The sequence below is a fragment of the Lonchura striata genome, chromosome 7 (genome assembly GCF_046129695.1).
Source record: "Lonchura striata isolate bLonStr1 chromosome 7, bLonStr1.mat, whole genome shotgun sequence".
NCBI classification, from domain to species: Eukaryota; Metazoa; Chordata; class Aves; order Passeriformes; family Estrildidae; genus Lonchura; species Lonchura striata.
This window is the reverse complement of record NC_134609.1, coordinates 17,628,062-17,643,925: the sequence shown is the minus strand read 5'-3', so window position 1 is coordinate 17,643,925 and position 15,864 is coordinate 17,628,062. Positions and strand designations below refer to the sequence as shown.

The 15,864-nt window shown below is 37.5% G+C and overlaps 1 protein-coding gene and 1 long non-coding RNA gene across 3 annotated transcripts in view; one reads left to right on the top strand and one right to left on the bottom strand.

Annotated features, from left to right (window-relative positions):
• The window catches only part of LOC110473701 (uncharacterized), a 33,346-nt gene extending 24,029 nt beyond the window's left edge, over nt 1-9,317 (bottom strand). Inside the window, exon 1 of the long non-coding RNA XR_002465912.3 lies at nt 9,297-9,317. This is a non-coding gene — a long non-coding RNA (uncharacterized LOC110473701). The remainder of the gene's footprint in view (nt 1-9,296) is intronic.
• BLNK (B cell linker) overlaps nt 1-15,864 on the top strand; it is an 88,681-nt gene that overhangs the window by 14,529 nt on the left and 58,288 nt on the right. Inside the window, exons 1-2 of one of the 2 annotated variants that reach the window (XM_021536459.2) lie at nt 13,449-13,626; nt 13,779-13,825. In XM_021536459.2, the coding sequence (XP_021392134.2) occupies nt 13,815-13,825 (11 nt within the window). In that variant the 5' untranslated portion in view covers nt 13,449-13,626; nt 13,779-13,814. Of the gene's footprint in view, nt 1-13,448; nt 13,627-13,778; nt 13,826-15,864 lie in introns of those variants that run through there. The other variant, XM_021536454.2, reaches the window with a different exon arrangement.

Sequence of the window (15,864 nt, the reverse complement as noted above, 5' to 3'; positions counted from 1 at the left end):
TTCCCCTGTCCAATTAAGTATTCTTGAACTTTACAGTGTAGAGCTACATTTTCTGTTGGGTCTTGAAGGACTTTTGTGACTGTGCTCATGAATAAATTCAAAAATATATAAAACTGAGGAACTCAACAATTAGGTCATAGGAGGTTTTTTATGTTTTTCTGGTTTTTATCACAACACAAACTACCATATTCCTTCCAAATGTGATAAATATACATTTAGTCAGCACAGATAAAACTGGTATCATTTAATATTGGCAGACAATAGCTGAATTTCCACAACATTAACATGAAGTATGGTTGCAACATCAAGAGTTTCTTGGATATGATTTTGCCTTTGTTGAGCTTCAGCTTGAAGTAACCTCAACTCGTGAATATTAATCAGCTAAAGCCAAACAGGGCCACTTTTGTCATGTTAAACAGTACCCAGATTCACTGACACTGCAAAAGCCTGGTTATCAGTCAGGTCAACTCTTCCAACATCCAGCTCCTGATCCTGTGCACCTCACACACTTCTGAAAGAGCTGCAGACTCCCTCTCTCACACATGGATAATAGTGGAAAGCTGTAGTCATTTTACAAACATATCAGAGTGGGAGATTCCAGGGTCTCTTACTTGCCAGGTAATGCAAAAGAAGGGAAAATATAATTTGTTTTTCCTTATTTAAGTGTTTTAGAAGACATCTGGTCTTACCATGCAAGTATATTATTTGACTGACTAATTACAGTCACATGTAAAAAGCAGTAGGAAGTACTAAGTAAATAAAATTTACTTTTGTCACTCAATGTTCTATTTTTCTGGACTAAAATACAACACTTCTATTTAGGTTTATGCAGAAGGTACACACCACTATAGATTAGTTCTTTAATTTATATGGACAAGTTTCTTAATTTATTTTGTTTTCTAAATCTGCATGTCTGAAGTTTAAATTCTGTGCTTCCTTCCTCTCCAAGAAAAATAAGTTAATGAAAAATACAGATTTAGCAACAACACCCATCCATTTCATCACCATATTACATTATTAGAGAGTTTTTAGTTTTTTTCATTTTTTGCACTTTTATTGCACCAGAAATAGCTACAAGTAGTTAGAACTTATAATTAAACTAATATAGTCATGGCTAGCAGCTTTTGTGGAAAGCCATCCTAAAAATGGTACTTACAGTATTTCTTGAACTATGAAGAAACTTAAATAATTAAAACTGCCCAGTTTTATCCAAAAAAGTTACTTTATTTTGTTCATGGTCAATTAAAAAAGAACTGGATTCACATTGATATCGAACTCATTACAAACCTTTAAATACAGTGGGGGGATTAGCTTCTAATAAACAAATAATTTTCCAGCAATTGATAATTGACATATCAAAATTCAAATATTCTCTCATTTTGTTTTTTCCTGTTTTACAAGTGTATATGCCCAATTGTAAGGATGGCTGTTATGTAAAATGATCATCCATTATTGCCTCTTGACTTTCACAAATCATCAAATCATTTGGAGAGCAGCATGTTTTTATATGAGTGTTCAGTGTCCATACAATTCCTAGTTTGCTTCTGCATGTAAACAACACTACATGATAGTTACTCTGCATTATAAAATTTTTTAAAACCTTGATTAAAGCATTTAAATGTAAAAAATGGAAATATTCACTCTAAGCTAAATTTCAGTATTAGTCAATGGTTCGAGGGTGTGAAAGGGAGAGACAAAATTAACCAACAGTGACTTTTTCCTAAAAAGAAAATACTCCCACACACAAGGAAACTGGGGTTAGGAAAGTTATTTGAAGTTAACACTCATCCCAGCATAAATATCACTGGCTTCCAGATACCATTATAAGGACAGGCTAATATTAGAACTGTTCAAAAGTATGTGTATTGTTTTCCTGGAACGAGCTTATTTTTGAAGCCATGTGAATCTTCCGAAATTACTAGGATGTGAAAGTACATTTGCATGCACAGTTTTGACCTCTTCTCTTGCTCTTTGCCTGTTAATGTATCTCAGCTGGTTTGTCTTTTAACATTCCAAAACTTCCAGTAGCTTTTAAAGCGCAACTTCTCTCAAAGAAAACATGCTGCTTTTCCTTTCTCCCCACAGTCTGAATTGTGCACAGACTTGGTAATAGATTTAAAGACATACTGCTCCAAAATGGTGCAATGGCAGCATCCTGAAATTCAAGTGTTGTTTCATGAACTGCCAGGAAAGGAAAGAGTGTCTGTATGTCAGTGGAAATTTGGAATTTCTTGTAAGCATTTAATCTTGGCTGTCAACAGCATGTTGGGTCATTGACTTATAAAGCTTTGAAGCAAAAATATTTATTTTTAGACACTTTAAATATATATCCTGGTATTTATTTCACTTCAAGAGCCATGCTTGCTAACTACTGCTAATTTAAATTTCAAAAATCTGTAGAAAAAGTTATTTCTAAAGGAGATTCATGTATATTTATATATAATGGAAGAGTAATTTCAATGACATTTGGCATCAATTTTATAACCCACTCTAATTGCCTTGCTCTCAATTAATTTGGGTCACTTCAAGAATGGGCCAAAAAGAAGTGTACTCCACATTCCTGAACAGTATCTAATGCTATAAAATCAGTGCTGAGTATACTAGGAGCAAGACTATAAAACCTGAAGACGTTGAAGGTTTGAGAACTTTAGATGTAGACAGACTTCATTGGCTACCATGAAGTATCCAAGAGAAAAAGATCAATATTTACATTTATGAAGATTCATCATGCTAAAAAGGAAGCAAAAGATTCACATGCTGGGTACCCCAGGACTTTGATTAAATATGTAGATCCAGCATGAAATCCAAATAAATAAGTGTTTGTGTGTAAAGACTAAGCAGCAATACAGAAGTATAAAAACCACAAATACTGTATCACTAACATACTGCTAGTCTGCAGAGCAATATAAATATGCACAGGAACAGTAAAATTTTCATCTAATATGTTGAGTCCTGTATCCAAAACTAGTTCTCCTTTTTCCTATTGAAATCATCTAACAGTCTAACATCTATTAGATAGATGTAAGTCACTTGACAAACAAGACATTGTACTGTTAAATTTCCATGCAAAAACAAAGGAAGTGAAAAACTTTCAAAGCAACTTTTCCTTTGCTTCTTTCTCACTGACACTAACTGTTCAGGTCTTGACAGCTAAAGTAAAAGGAAATCAAACCTCTCAAATTAAGTTACTCTCTACCTTGATAGCTATCTCCACAACATCCATCATCCAGAAGCATCATTAGCAGCAGACATGTTGCACTGACAGAAGACACTGTTGCTTGCATTAAACCAGAAAATACTTTAATTAAACCATTTAAACACACTAACAAATTTACTGGCATCCTAGAAATAGGATATTAGGTTTTGGGGGAGAGAATGCTCTATCTAAAGGCTGTCTTCAAATTTCCAAACTGAGAAAAATAAAGCAGGTGTTTAAATCCAAATACCCTTAAACACTTTGTAGCTGAGTGCTTATGGAGAAAGTTTGCAAACCTCTTTGTGTCACTGGTATGCATGGAGTAATACTGTACTACCTTTGGCTCGCCCCTTCAAGATGTGGATCTTAAAATCTGGGGCCATCCTGGCCATAAACCACTAAGCAGCACCCTCCTATCTATCACAGGCCAGGAGAGAGGTGACTACTCTGTGCTATACCTGTCCTCCTCCCCACTTTCGAAGTATTCATCCAGACTCATTGCTATGATTCAACACAGATTTTGTTCATACTTTGAATGAAGATATTTACAGATAGAAGCATGTGTAGTTGTTTCTCTCCAGGGGCAGAAATAATTTCTCCTGTTTGAGCCAGGACCACATATTGCATGCACTGTTGGAGACAGTCTTTTCAACACATAACAGTTGTGAAGGCTGAGTCCTTGCAGCAACTTGGACCTGGCATGAGTGCTTCACAGCAACAGGTCTTAATTGTGTTCAGTCTTGATACCTCTTCTGCTTACCTAAATTATCACTATTTGTGGTATTTTGTCCTACTTGCAATGACTGCCAGCCAGCACCTTAAAGTCTACCTTTTCAAAGTTCTTTCAGCCATTGAAATGCATCAGTCATGATCTTGGTGTTGGAGTGATTACCCATTACTAATAATATTGCTTGCTGTAGCTGAGGTAATGTGAATCAAGAAAATCAAGTTCTCATTTTCAATGCCTACAGATATAAATACATTACATACTCGTGACTATGTGAATTAAAGAGTATCTATACAGGATAGCTGTAACCATTGAGATTATTGAGATCTAAGCAGTGGAACTCAAGCACTACCTCAAAAACCTAAATCAGTATCAAAGGAGGTACAGCAAATCTATTCCACTATCTAGGGAGTACTTTCAAAGTCAAGTAGTTCAGCACATTTCTGTGTGGGCATTTGAAATTCTTTCTTTAATGTAGATTCTCAAGGAGCTTATGAGGTGGTTTATTTCCAAAGAGAAGACAGCCAGCCATCAAAGTGTTTTGGGTAGACAGTCATGTACTAAGCCACATTTGGTTTCCTGATTCAGTAAGAGTATTTATTCTTGTAATTAAGATTTGCTACTTCTAGTTGCCTTGATGAAATGTAATGTGCTTATAATTACGCAGATGTTCTTTCTTAGTCTTTCAAGAATATATAGGTTTTGCTTTTAAGACTGCTGTTATACCTTAACTGTTGCTGACAGCTTCTGCCATAGTATTTGCTCTGAGAGGTAGGATGATTCTCCTACTCCTTCTCTACAGCTTTTTTGGTCTCAGCTGTTTCCCAGCACTTCTTGTTGTCTAGATGCAGGAAAGCAGAAGGGAGCTGATTCTGCAGGCAGTGTCAGCAGGGTGCACATCTGCACAGTTCCCAGGCCCCAGGTCAGCAGGGGAGAGCAGAAGGTCCAATGTCACCCAATTTTTTGGGATTCTCCAAGATTGATCCCACTGCTCCTGGGCCACTCCCAACAGCCTGACACACCTGGGGAGCACAGTACTTCTTATTTGGCTTGCATAGCAGCAGTTAAACTAAGATTATGACTTAACTTTCCCCAAGAAAGAGTCCTTGCCAGTCTGAGTTACCAGTGACCTGAGAATTGATTCCTGACAGGCTATTTCCTGTTGTCATTTTCAGTGACTCTCATGAGAGCAGGATGGAAACAGCACCCAGAAAACTAACTTTTGTATTTCAATGCAATGTGCAGAGCATCTTGCATCGACTCAGCCTCAGATTTTGTGTACAGACATTACTCTTCCTACTAACTCAATATTCAAATACTGAAAATACCATCACCACAACCACTTTAGTTCTTGCCTCCTTCCATTCTCTCAGTAAGCAAATTAGATTAACTAAAGGGACTTTTTCATACCTGCAGAGATGTCTGCTCACTTAAGGAAGGTCCGAACAGCAAAACCAGATTGTTTCAATAGGAAAGATGAACTAGAAAGAAACTGCATAATCACACAGCCAAGGGACAGTGTTTTCACAGCATAAGCCAGACACAGAAGGGCACCACTTGACTCAAATCACCTGTATGCAGGTACTGGAACAGCACTCAGGGAGTTGGAAGTAGCAGCTGGCCTCAGACCTGGTTCAGCCCTGACAAAGGCAAGGTTATTAACAGAAGCCACAGTGTCAATTCTGCTGTGTGTCACCATTAAACTGGGTCAGCAGCTTACTGCACTCACCTTGGGCTGAGTCCTGAGGAAAAGTCAGTTCTTAAAACATCAAGTCTGTCTGCTTCTAGCAGGACTCCCCATACTAAGGACATTCCTGCAGCATGTCCTGTTCTCAGGTGACAGGCATTTTGACTACAGACTAGAAATATTTTACAGGCCTTAATTCTTAGATGTGGACAAAAATGGAACTTTTGACACTTTAATATTTCCCTTTGCTCTGATTCAGAAGGAATAGTTGCAAATTTCCCATAAAAGTAAAACTAAAGTGCTTTGGAACCACTAAGTCAGTAATGTTTACATGTCTCAATTGGGTCTTTTACCTTATATTAAAAAATATGGAAATTAATTGATTCAACTTTACCATTTTTAAAGAGTCTTAATCATCAATGAAGTAAAAGAAACCCTGAAAAATAACTTGTTTTAATTGATGAAGCATTTTTAGACATAAATGGTTCTACTAGAAGAATTTCAGCTGGCCCTTTTGAATTCTCTTTTTCATAAAAAGAAATCAGACTTCCTGATCTTGCAGCCTACGTCAACAGAGGCTCTGCTGCTCTTTTGCTGAGGCTAAATTTCTGGTGGTCACAGTTACTTCTATATGTGGTAACTTCCTTCCTCTTTCAAACACTAAAACTTAATTTGCTTAAGCATATATTGGTGCATTGCTGCAAAGATTTGGGAAGTGGTTTTACTTCCTGTGTTCCAGTAAATGTCCTTTCAATAAGGACACACAAATACAGACAGAGCCTGGCCCACAGAACATTACACCGTGAGGAAGATAGTATGATTTTTTGAAAGAACATTGGAAACCTCTCATCTTTCCATCAGGTCAGCCTAGACTAATGGGGACATCATGTTCTAGGAAAAACAACATTACCTTTCCCATTGTATGCACCATATAAACAGATTTATATTGCAAACCACACCTTACTGTCTGTCTTAGAACAAGGCTATTTCTGCAGCCAGTTTTCAAGAAGAAGACCATTCATTCCACACATGAGATTGAGTAAAACAGGTTCAAAAAGCCTTGGAGAGTCAAGTCTGAGCAAACAGCTTACAGTATACAATAGGCTAGAAACCCTAGGTCATAAACATATAAATCATAGGTGAACCCACTCATAGCACATATAAGAACAAAGGGTCAGCTAGTTTAAGGTTTCACTGAGCTCTGAATGTGAGGTGGTACTATTGCAATAGTACCAGAACAACAGTATCAGAACAATGCAAACCACAGAGGTTCACTGAGCTATTATTGAAAGAAAATATCTTTCAACTGAGCAAAAAACAAGTTTCTACCATCTCAATAGCTGAAAATATGTGGTAGGTGAGGCAGTACAGAATCCTCAGAACCACACAGCTCAATGCATATTACACTTCGCCAAGTAATTCCAAAAACCCCTTGGATTTAATTTGAAGTGTTACAGCAGCAATACTACAGACAGCTCTCCATCAATGTAATAAAGTAATTCCAGCTGCCCTAAAGAATGTAGAGTACTCTACTGTTCATTCCAGTACGAGAAACATCTAGATCTCAAACTCCCATTACATGTTGAACACAGCTTTTAGTAACACAATATTAGATTGGCAGTTTTTTAACTAAAAGCATGCCTGAGGACAAAATAATAGCAGCATTCCATGAGGGATGACAAATCCACAGCAGACCAAGAAACCCAACCCCAACAGTCCTATTTACAACAAGTATGTCCTGAATATATTCCCTTGCTGCCACCACTGCCAGCAACACAAATGCATTTGTACTATGCAAGGTTTTATACAAGCCAAACACAGAGGCAGCTGCTCTGAAATCTTAGAGATCTCATGTATATTAACAATTCTGGTGCTACTAGCATGCTTCACAAATGTGGAAGGGCATCAGTGTCCAAGAGGTAAGAAGAAGCCCCAGGGAGTGCAGACAAAGTCAGAGTGACATTGCTCATAGCAATTGGCTTCATGTCACTGTAACAGCTCCCACTCAGACCCAAAAGGTCAAAAGCTTATTAGAGCTGTTAAGCACCTGCAGTGGATTACCAGGTTCAGGACAGACAAGATTGCATCTCCCAGCTCTGGCTGGCACAAGTGTTAACAACCAATCTTGTCCTTAGAGAGGAGCTCTGCAGCAAACAGGATTGCTGCTCAGCTCTGCTTTCGACTAAAGCAACAGGCTCGCCTATCTGAAATGACAGCTGCTGTTTCTTATACCACTTCTATAACTGTGACTCAAGTCTCATTGCAGAATGTCAACATTGGTGTTCAACAAATATGATTCACCATGTTTTGAAAGTAACAGAAATGGAATGTAGAGGCAGCATATGATTCACCCCAGCCTCAAAACTGCACAACTGCACAAACACACATTGAATTAGAATTATGCTACCAACATTTTTTATCTCTGAAATATTTGCAACAGTTATTATGAAATAAGAAAATTGTAAAATAAACACAACCAGAAATAGATCAATACAATTTGACAATTCTTGCTACAAACTGCTAACCCAGAAAAAATAATCTATGTTTTTTTCCCCCCCACTTCTAATTACACTTTCACTGAAGCACACTTCCTTCTTCCTTCAGATTTGCCTTTGTCTTCACCCAGTCTTCTAATGCTGATCTCTTTCATTTTATAATGTGGAAGACAGATTTGAATTATGCTTTTATATTTTTCCATGTTCATTTTAAATTGCACCATTTGACTGTAGGTATGGTGCCCTAAGCCATGTTTTAAAAAACAATTTTTAAAATAATTGATACTTCATTTTTGCATATCTTTGCTTGTTACTAGTAATTTATACATTATGTATATAATGGCACTGGAGGCAAAGATAAATTAAAGTCCCAGTGGGGCAGGCATGCAGAGTTTTACCAAGAGATTTTTTTTCTTCAAAGACACTAAAACATAAGCTAGACAAAAGAGAAAATAAAAATATTTTTAAATGTGCTTTGAACAAAAATGTGAATCAGAAATTAATATATTAACCATGATTCAGCAAATGAAAATGGGAATTATTTAGGTACATGCCTATAAGCTTTATCGATTCAGAGCCCACATATCTTGCCTGAATTCATGTGAGATCTCAGTTTTGCCGTAAATTCCTGCTTCCTTTCCCAAAGGAGTTTACACGCATGAGTAACGCCACACCTGAGAAACACACCAAGCTCTGAGGCTGGACTTCTCCTGTTCATTCACAGGAGGTGTAAGATTGGTATCTGCCAGTTTCCCAATTGACCCTGAAGTTCTGTAGCTCTTAGCCTTACCTTTTTTAACCCTCATTCCCCTTTCAACCTTTTCTCCTCTAATGAAACCATTCTTCACTTCTCTAGCATGAGGCCACACATACAGAAAGATGACACACAACTTGACATTATATAAGTGAGGTATTACTAAAAGAAGTAACATTTAGTTTGAAATGCTCTATAACATCCAGCTACAGTACAGAGAACTGCAATTTTAGTATGCAACACAGTTACAATCTGTTAATCTGCTCTACAAACTGGTCTCACTGTAAAGCCAGTGTGCACACAAAGTGCTATAGCTACCACTAGATGTCAGTTTTACACACTTAAAAATGACCAATTCCCTTAAAAATAGTAATTCTCCATTCACAATAGAAACAGCTCTCTTTTCTTATTACAATTCTCATTCTTTCTGAACTGACCTTTAATTGGAAGTATCTCACGTTTTATTTATCTTCTCTCCACTTCTTCCCCATCCCCTCAGGGCATAGCTCTCCTTTATTAAATAAAAAAAAATCCATTATGCATTTATTCCATTATTTACTCAGTGTGAGACACTGGCAGTTTTTGCCAGATATCGCTGACAAAACTCTATATCTCAGGTTGTGTCTCTAGAGGCCAGCACTGAAATCTTACTTTTATTCCCCAGAGATTTTTCTATATCCCATAAGGACATGTCTACTAAGAAATGCCATTACATTTTTTGACTAAGAAATTTCAAAGTATTTACAGATAGGCTGCCATGCCAGTTAGTAAGGGATATCATTGATATGACTTATTACAATTTTATGATTTTTCAGATTTTTACTTATATTGAATACTAACTTCCTAAATGCAGATAGTTTTTATTTATACTTCAAGTCTCTGTCACTCAAGAGTCAAAAATGTAGCTGTACATTCTTCCTAATCTTCTAAAATGGCTCTTTACAGGTGTTTTTCTTAAGAACAATTTTCATTAGCTAGTCTTAGTGTAAACTTGGTCATATTGAATACAGAACTTCTATATTATGCATTTACTTTATCACAAAATGGAATTGCTTTTTGTCAAGTAAATCTGTCTTTACCTCATCCCCCGAAGAAAAATCACTGAAGAAAATTGGGATGAAGTCAAATTCATTATACATTATTACAGTAAATATATGTATACTCCACAAAAAGCAACAACTCTCCAAAGCTGTCCATGCTCAGAGCTGGCAAAGTTACAGAATGTAGCTCCGAATTTTTATAAAGTAATGACAAGACTGTCACCTTACATGAAGCTATACTGCCCAGATATTGACATTTTGGCTAGCAACACACTACGTTTGTTTATCATAATGTCAAAGGAACCCCTCACCCTCATTCACATCAAAATCTGACATTTTCAAGCTCCTACTGATCCTTCACAGCTCTCCTGGTTGTTCAAGGTATTCTTTGCACCTGCAGCCATAACCATCTCATATATGTGTTTGCCTACCAGAAAGGGATGGAAAGCAAGGAAGGGGAAAGATGTGCTTCAGTGAACTTCAAAACAAAGTTGAAAACCATGCAATTAACTCTATCAACAACCTTCTCCAAAGACATCCAAAACCTTTTTTTAGGCAGCAACTCCATTGAAACCATCCCTTTGCACAATCTCAGCAACCACAAAAGCATGGCAAAAAACATCTAAGGCAAACATGGAATCCAAAACACATCCAGTCCCATGGCTGCTGACAGCAGTGTTTGTGACTTCCTTAGAGAAGTGCCATGTCTGGGGCAGACAAGGATGTCATATATGCTACATATTTTGCTGCAACATTTTACCCCATTCCCTTTGCCTTCCTTCCACACACTCACTATCCATTTTCCACCTACCAGGGATCCCCAGGACTGCAAAATGCCCTAAATCCTACCCAGCCATGGCACGTGAGCCACCCAAACCCCACACTGCTCCCTCCACAGAAGCAGAGCACTTCAGAAATGCCAAACTGCTCAGTCCATGGGTATGAGCCAGTCTAAAGCTCTCCAGATGAAAATTCACAAAACCCACTTGTGCACCCTCAGCTCCAGACTCTCCAGATCATACCTGCTCTCTGCTTTTGATGCAAGGCATCTCCCTTGTCAGCACCCACGGTGGCAGGCAGCTACAGCAGGATGGGCTCAGGTCCAAGACATGCTCCTGCAAGTAAAGGAGCAAAGACACACCTCAAACACTTGCACTACTACAGCATTTCTCTCACTCCAGGATGCTATCTGCAGAACAAAGCTGGTCAGCTTGCTCTGCAAGCTAGGTATTTTGGTTACTCTGAGCTACTGAACTGAGTGAGTTAGTAAGCCAATGAAGCAGCCAATAGAAATGAGGAAATCAACAGCAGGCTAGAAGAGAAAAGATTTTTCTATATGCTTTCTAAATTGTGCTCTAATATAAAACTGTACACATAAAAACCAAAATAAACATACAAAACAATAAATCAAACACACACAAAAAACCAACCAACCAAATGCCAAAAAAAACCCCTTAAGAACAACCTGTCCCTTTATTTCTTCAGTATATATTTGGCAACTCAAATCCCTCCAGGAAAGAAACTACTTTAACTTCTTCTTTATCACACATACTCATTTGCAACTTATTCCATCCATGACAATATGAATCACTAACAATGTATATCATAACCAACAATAGAAGCAATGGTTAATTAAAATCTGGAAGCATTAGTCATCTTCCTACAGAAGGTACCATGTAATTTCAAAAGTGCTGAGTTTGCAATATATTTTTCCACTCTTTCCTAGGACCAGAATTCTGCTGCTAAAGAGCAGCAGCAGCTCTTCGTTTTAATCAATTGTGCACTTTACTGAAGAAAGAAAAAAATTAACTTTCAGCTGGACCCATAGAGAGCAATCATCTCAAAGCTCAGTGAGACATAGCTTGATCCCCTCATTGAAGATTGTCCTGGGGAGGAGAAATAGGTTAAAACTCTCAATAATACATTCCCCAATAAAGGAATTGCTTAGATCCATAGCTTCCTTCTCTACCGAGCTCCACTGCAAGTTTAAATAGTGCCTGATCTGATCACACACACAGCACTTGCCTGTGTGGAACAGCAACTGTGCTTAGGCAGCACATTGCATCAAACAGCATCCTGGAAGGGTGCTCTGAAATCACCAGGCCATTACACCCCGGCAATCTTGATACAAACAAGTAAAGGGTTAAATACTCTATTTTGCAAAGAAAAGGGAGTGAACAAGAATCTAACCTCACAACAAAAAGCATAGCTGCCTCCTCCTCCTCTGCTTAAAAAGTGCAAGAGGAGGCGAGGAAATGGCCCTACTCCTGCTGGTCATTGATATGCAGAGGCAATTTGGTGAGTCACCACTACAGCTGATGAAGCCAAAGGAGCCCAGATGGGCCTGTATGGCAATCACACCATTCAATACAGTCTTAAATTTCCTCAGGAATTTGGTGATTTCTAGATCTGCTGGATCATCTGCTAATTACCATACCCACTGCATGTAGATATGCAGCTGCTTTTTGTTACGGTATAATTACAGGCTAAATATTAAATGTAGGGGCTTCTCTACTGTCTGAAATGGCATATTTTCACAACAACTATGCCAAAGAAATGCTGACATTCACTGGGACTGAAATATAGACTGAGGAAATATGTTTTCTCTGAGAATGTGTATATCCTCCACTTTATTTTCTCTCATACACTTATTAGTGTCTCCATTTGTATGCCTGATACAAACCCATCTATCATGCTGATGAGATGGTGAGAAAAGGCAAAATAGTTTGGTTTGGGACTGATGGACTGGGATATTATTCAGAAAAAACAGATCTGGGCAAACATCAGTCATACCACAGTGAACTCAATATCACTGTGTTCACTGGACAGTATCTATTTCAGAGATTTCACATCCACTACAGATATACCTAGGAAATGTCAGGAAATACATAAATTACTTTGCTCTTCCCAACACAAAAATAGATGGAGGGTTGGAGTTGCATCTACTAAATGGACATGTTTTCAGCCTGACCTATTCTCTGCTGAATGCTATGCTGAAGAGGCATTTTAGCATTAGAAGGTTTCTGGACTGAAAACATGCAGTCCTACACTTGGTCTTAGTACAGTCCAGAGACTGTGCTGGAAATTTTTTACTAAAGAAAAACACATAGATAAAAAAAAAAAAAAAAAAAAAAAAAAAAAAAAAAAAAAGGTTTTATTTAGACTAACTTAAAACTCTGACTTAGGAAGTTTGCCTGCAATCTGTGCACTAGCTTGAACATCAAAAGTACTGCATGAACTCCTTGTTCACATTGAGGTGAAAGGTATATAGAGATACACAAACTATTGAAATCATTTGGGGAAACTCTTTCCAGTACCTGCATTAGCTTGTTCAGCACTAGAATGGGCACTTTATGTACCAAGGTAGCACACTACAAATGCTATTTATTTTTCATCACTAGCTTTTCATAGGTTGAGAAGTCACACAGATCTTTAGAACAAGAACAAAGCAAACATGAGGTTAATAACATCCCAGCCATTGTTAAAGTATCTCCCACTCAGCCATTGTTATACTAATCTGCTGATTTGAGTGAAAAAATACAAAGAAATTCTGTGGTGAAGAGACCATGTTAAATGGCTTGCTTATCACTTCTTGAATGATTCATTAACCAGAGTAATTTAATCTGCCACAAGCCTGGTAAAATTCCAGTTTAGCAATGTAAGTGTGCCACCAGCTTTCTAGAAACATTACAACAGGCTAATAACAAAAAGTTAAGCATTAACCAAGGTGAGATAAGCATGTACCTACAAAACTAAAAACTGTTTTTTCAGGTCTTGCTTTCATTCACTTTTTAAAATATCATGTACTTCATTTCTTGAATTGCTCTTGATTAAAATGATCTTCATTTAAACAATAAAACTTGTTTTCTCTCTTTTCAGAATGCAACAGAATATGAGCTGAGCAGATTCAAAACAATGCACCAGCCGTAAGTGTCTCATTATTTTCCACTTCCCCATTGAATGACTAATACACTTCTACTCTGACAGTTGCTCTGTTAATAAAATCATGAAAAATGAGAATTGAAACCTCCTGCTCACGTGAACATTAATTGACAGGGGTGAGACTTACTCAGGATTAGGATCCTGGAGTGTTTACAAGAGCTGTGGCTCAGATCAGCCATCAGGAAAGTCTCTTCTGCACCAGATGCTGGATGTTATTCTTCCTCAGAGCAGAAAGGGACAACTGTGATATTCGTAAAAGTACAAGTTCAATGTATCCCAGAACATAAAGTCTCTTTGCTTGTATTGTATTTGAGGTCAAATTTTCAGAATTGGTTCATCTGCTACTTAGGGTTTTATTTAAGTGATAAGTTTAACAAAGTGCTATGTTGAAAGTAATTTAAATAGAATTTAAATACAGTACCGAATAAGCAAATATAGATATAATAGTTGAGAAATGCCTTCACATAACTTGTGGCAAATCAAGTTCATTTCAAAGGATATCCTTAATGTTCAAATATATTATTTCTCTTCTAGTACTACACCGAAATAATATTAGGGATTTTTCTCTATAAGCCAATGAAACCAAGAAGATATCAGTTTAATAGAGAGAGCTGCTGCTCTTCACCTAATGGTTGTTACTATTCCATGTAGCTTTCCCCTCTATCACTAGCTGGAAAAACATTGATCCATTTGCAAATCCTTTCCTGAATTTCACTCTATTGGTAAGAAAGTGGATAAATTTGATGTCATTTTTACCCAATAAATTCCTATTCCTATTGATGGGAATTCATTGGGAGCATAGGTAAATATTCTTCTGAGTTTAATTTAATAATTAACTAGATAAGTAAAAAAATGAATGGACTTTCTTGCGAAGCACTTTAGTCTAATGGAACATCATTTTGGGAGAAAATGTAGAGAGAATTAATGTAAAGTCAAAGTCAACCAAGGATACGTTTTCTGTTTCTGATGTACATAAAGCTGATCTGCTACAATATTGGGGCAAACAAATATATTGAACTTAGGCCAAGAGTTACACTTCTACTGATGTGAGCATTCAAGCCTTAAATCCTAAAACTGTATATTGGAATAATAGAAGTGTTTTGCCATATGAATTCCATTAACCAAAACATTGCAATTCCTTAAATTCACAGTGTGGATGTCGTATCCTTAGTACCAATTTCCAATCTAAAATCTATCACTCTTACATCATACTGCTTGCTATTGCAAAAACTGCCTGAATTTCCAGCACTCACAGTTTAACTGGAGACAGTCTACATTGACCCACCTAAGACAAATGGCATGTTCAACCTTGTTCATAGAGCAGGTAATTCCCGATGAACCAAAACACTGAGGACAGATAAACAGAAAATTAATAATTGCCAGACACAGTGCAACTGAAATCCTGTGTTTCTCCTGGCAGTGGCCAGGGCTTCAGGTCTCTTGCCTTTATCAAAGCTTCTTCATGAGGCTTCATCAGACAGGAGTTAAGCTCTCTGACCACCAGCAAAAGCTCTTTGCCTTTCCCATTCTAGTTCAACACCTGGTATTCTTGTTTTCCACAAGATTTTGAGTCCACAAGTGCTCTTTGAGATAAAACACATAGTTATTCCCCATTCTGCTGGGACATCTCATGACAGGGGTACCAGGAGCAATCTGCAAAGCAATCTGCAGCCATGCTTGGGTGTGCTTCCCTGCCCTCTGCCCCAGACACCTCCACTAACTTAATGTAAGGCTCTTTTCCCTCTAGTCAGTACCATGCTTGTTCTCCAAGGGGAAAAAAATGGGCAAAAAAGACAAAAAGAGTTTATAATAGTAATTCTGTTTTGATACCCTTAAGTAAACTTTTTTTGCACTACACTTCTTATGAAGTCTCTTAGCATATTCTTTTGAGTTTACTATGTTGATGTTGGCTTTGACAGCCTAATGACAGCCCCATATAAACTAGTTTCCACCTACACTTGAAGCCACAGGTCTACCTAGGTTGTTACTGAGCAACTACTGGATGTTAAGGTGAAATTACCAA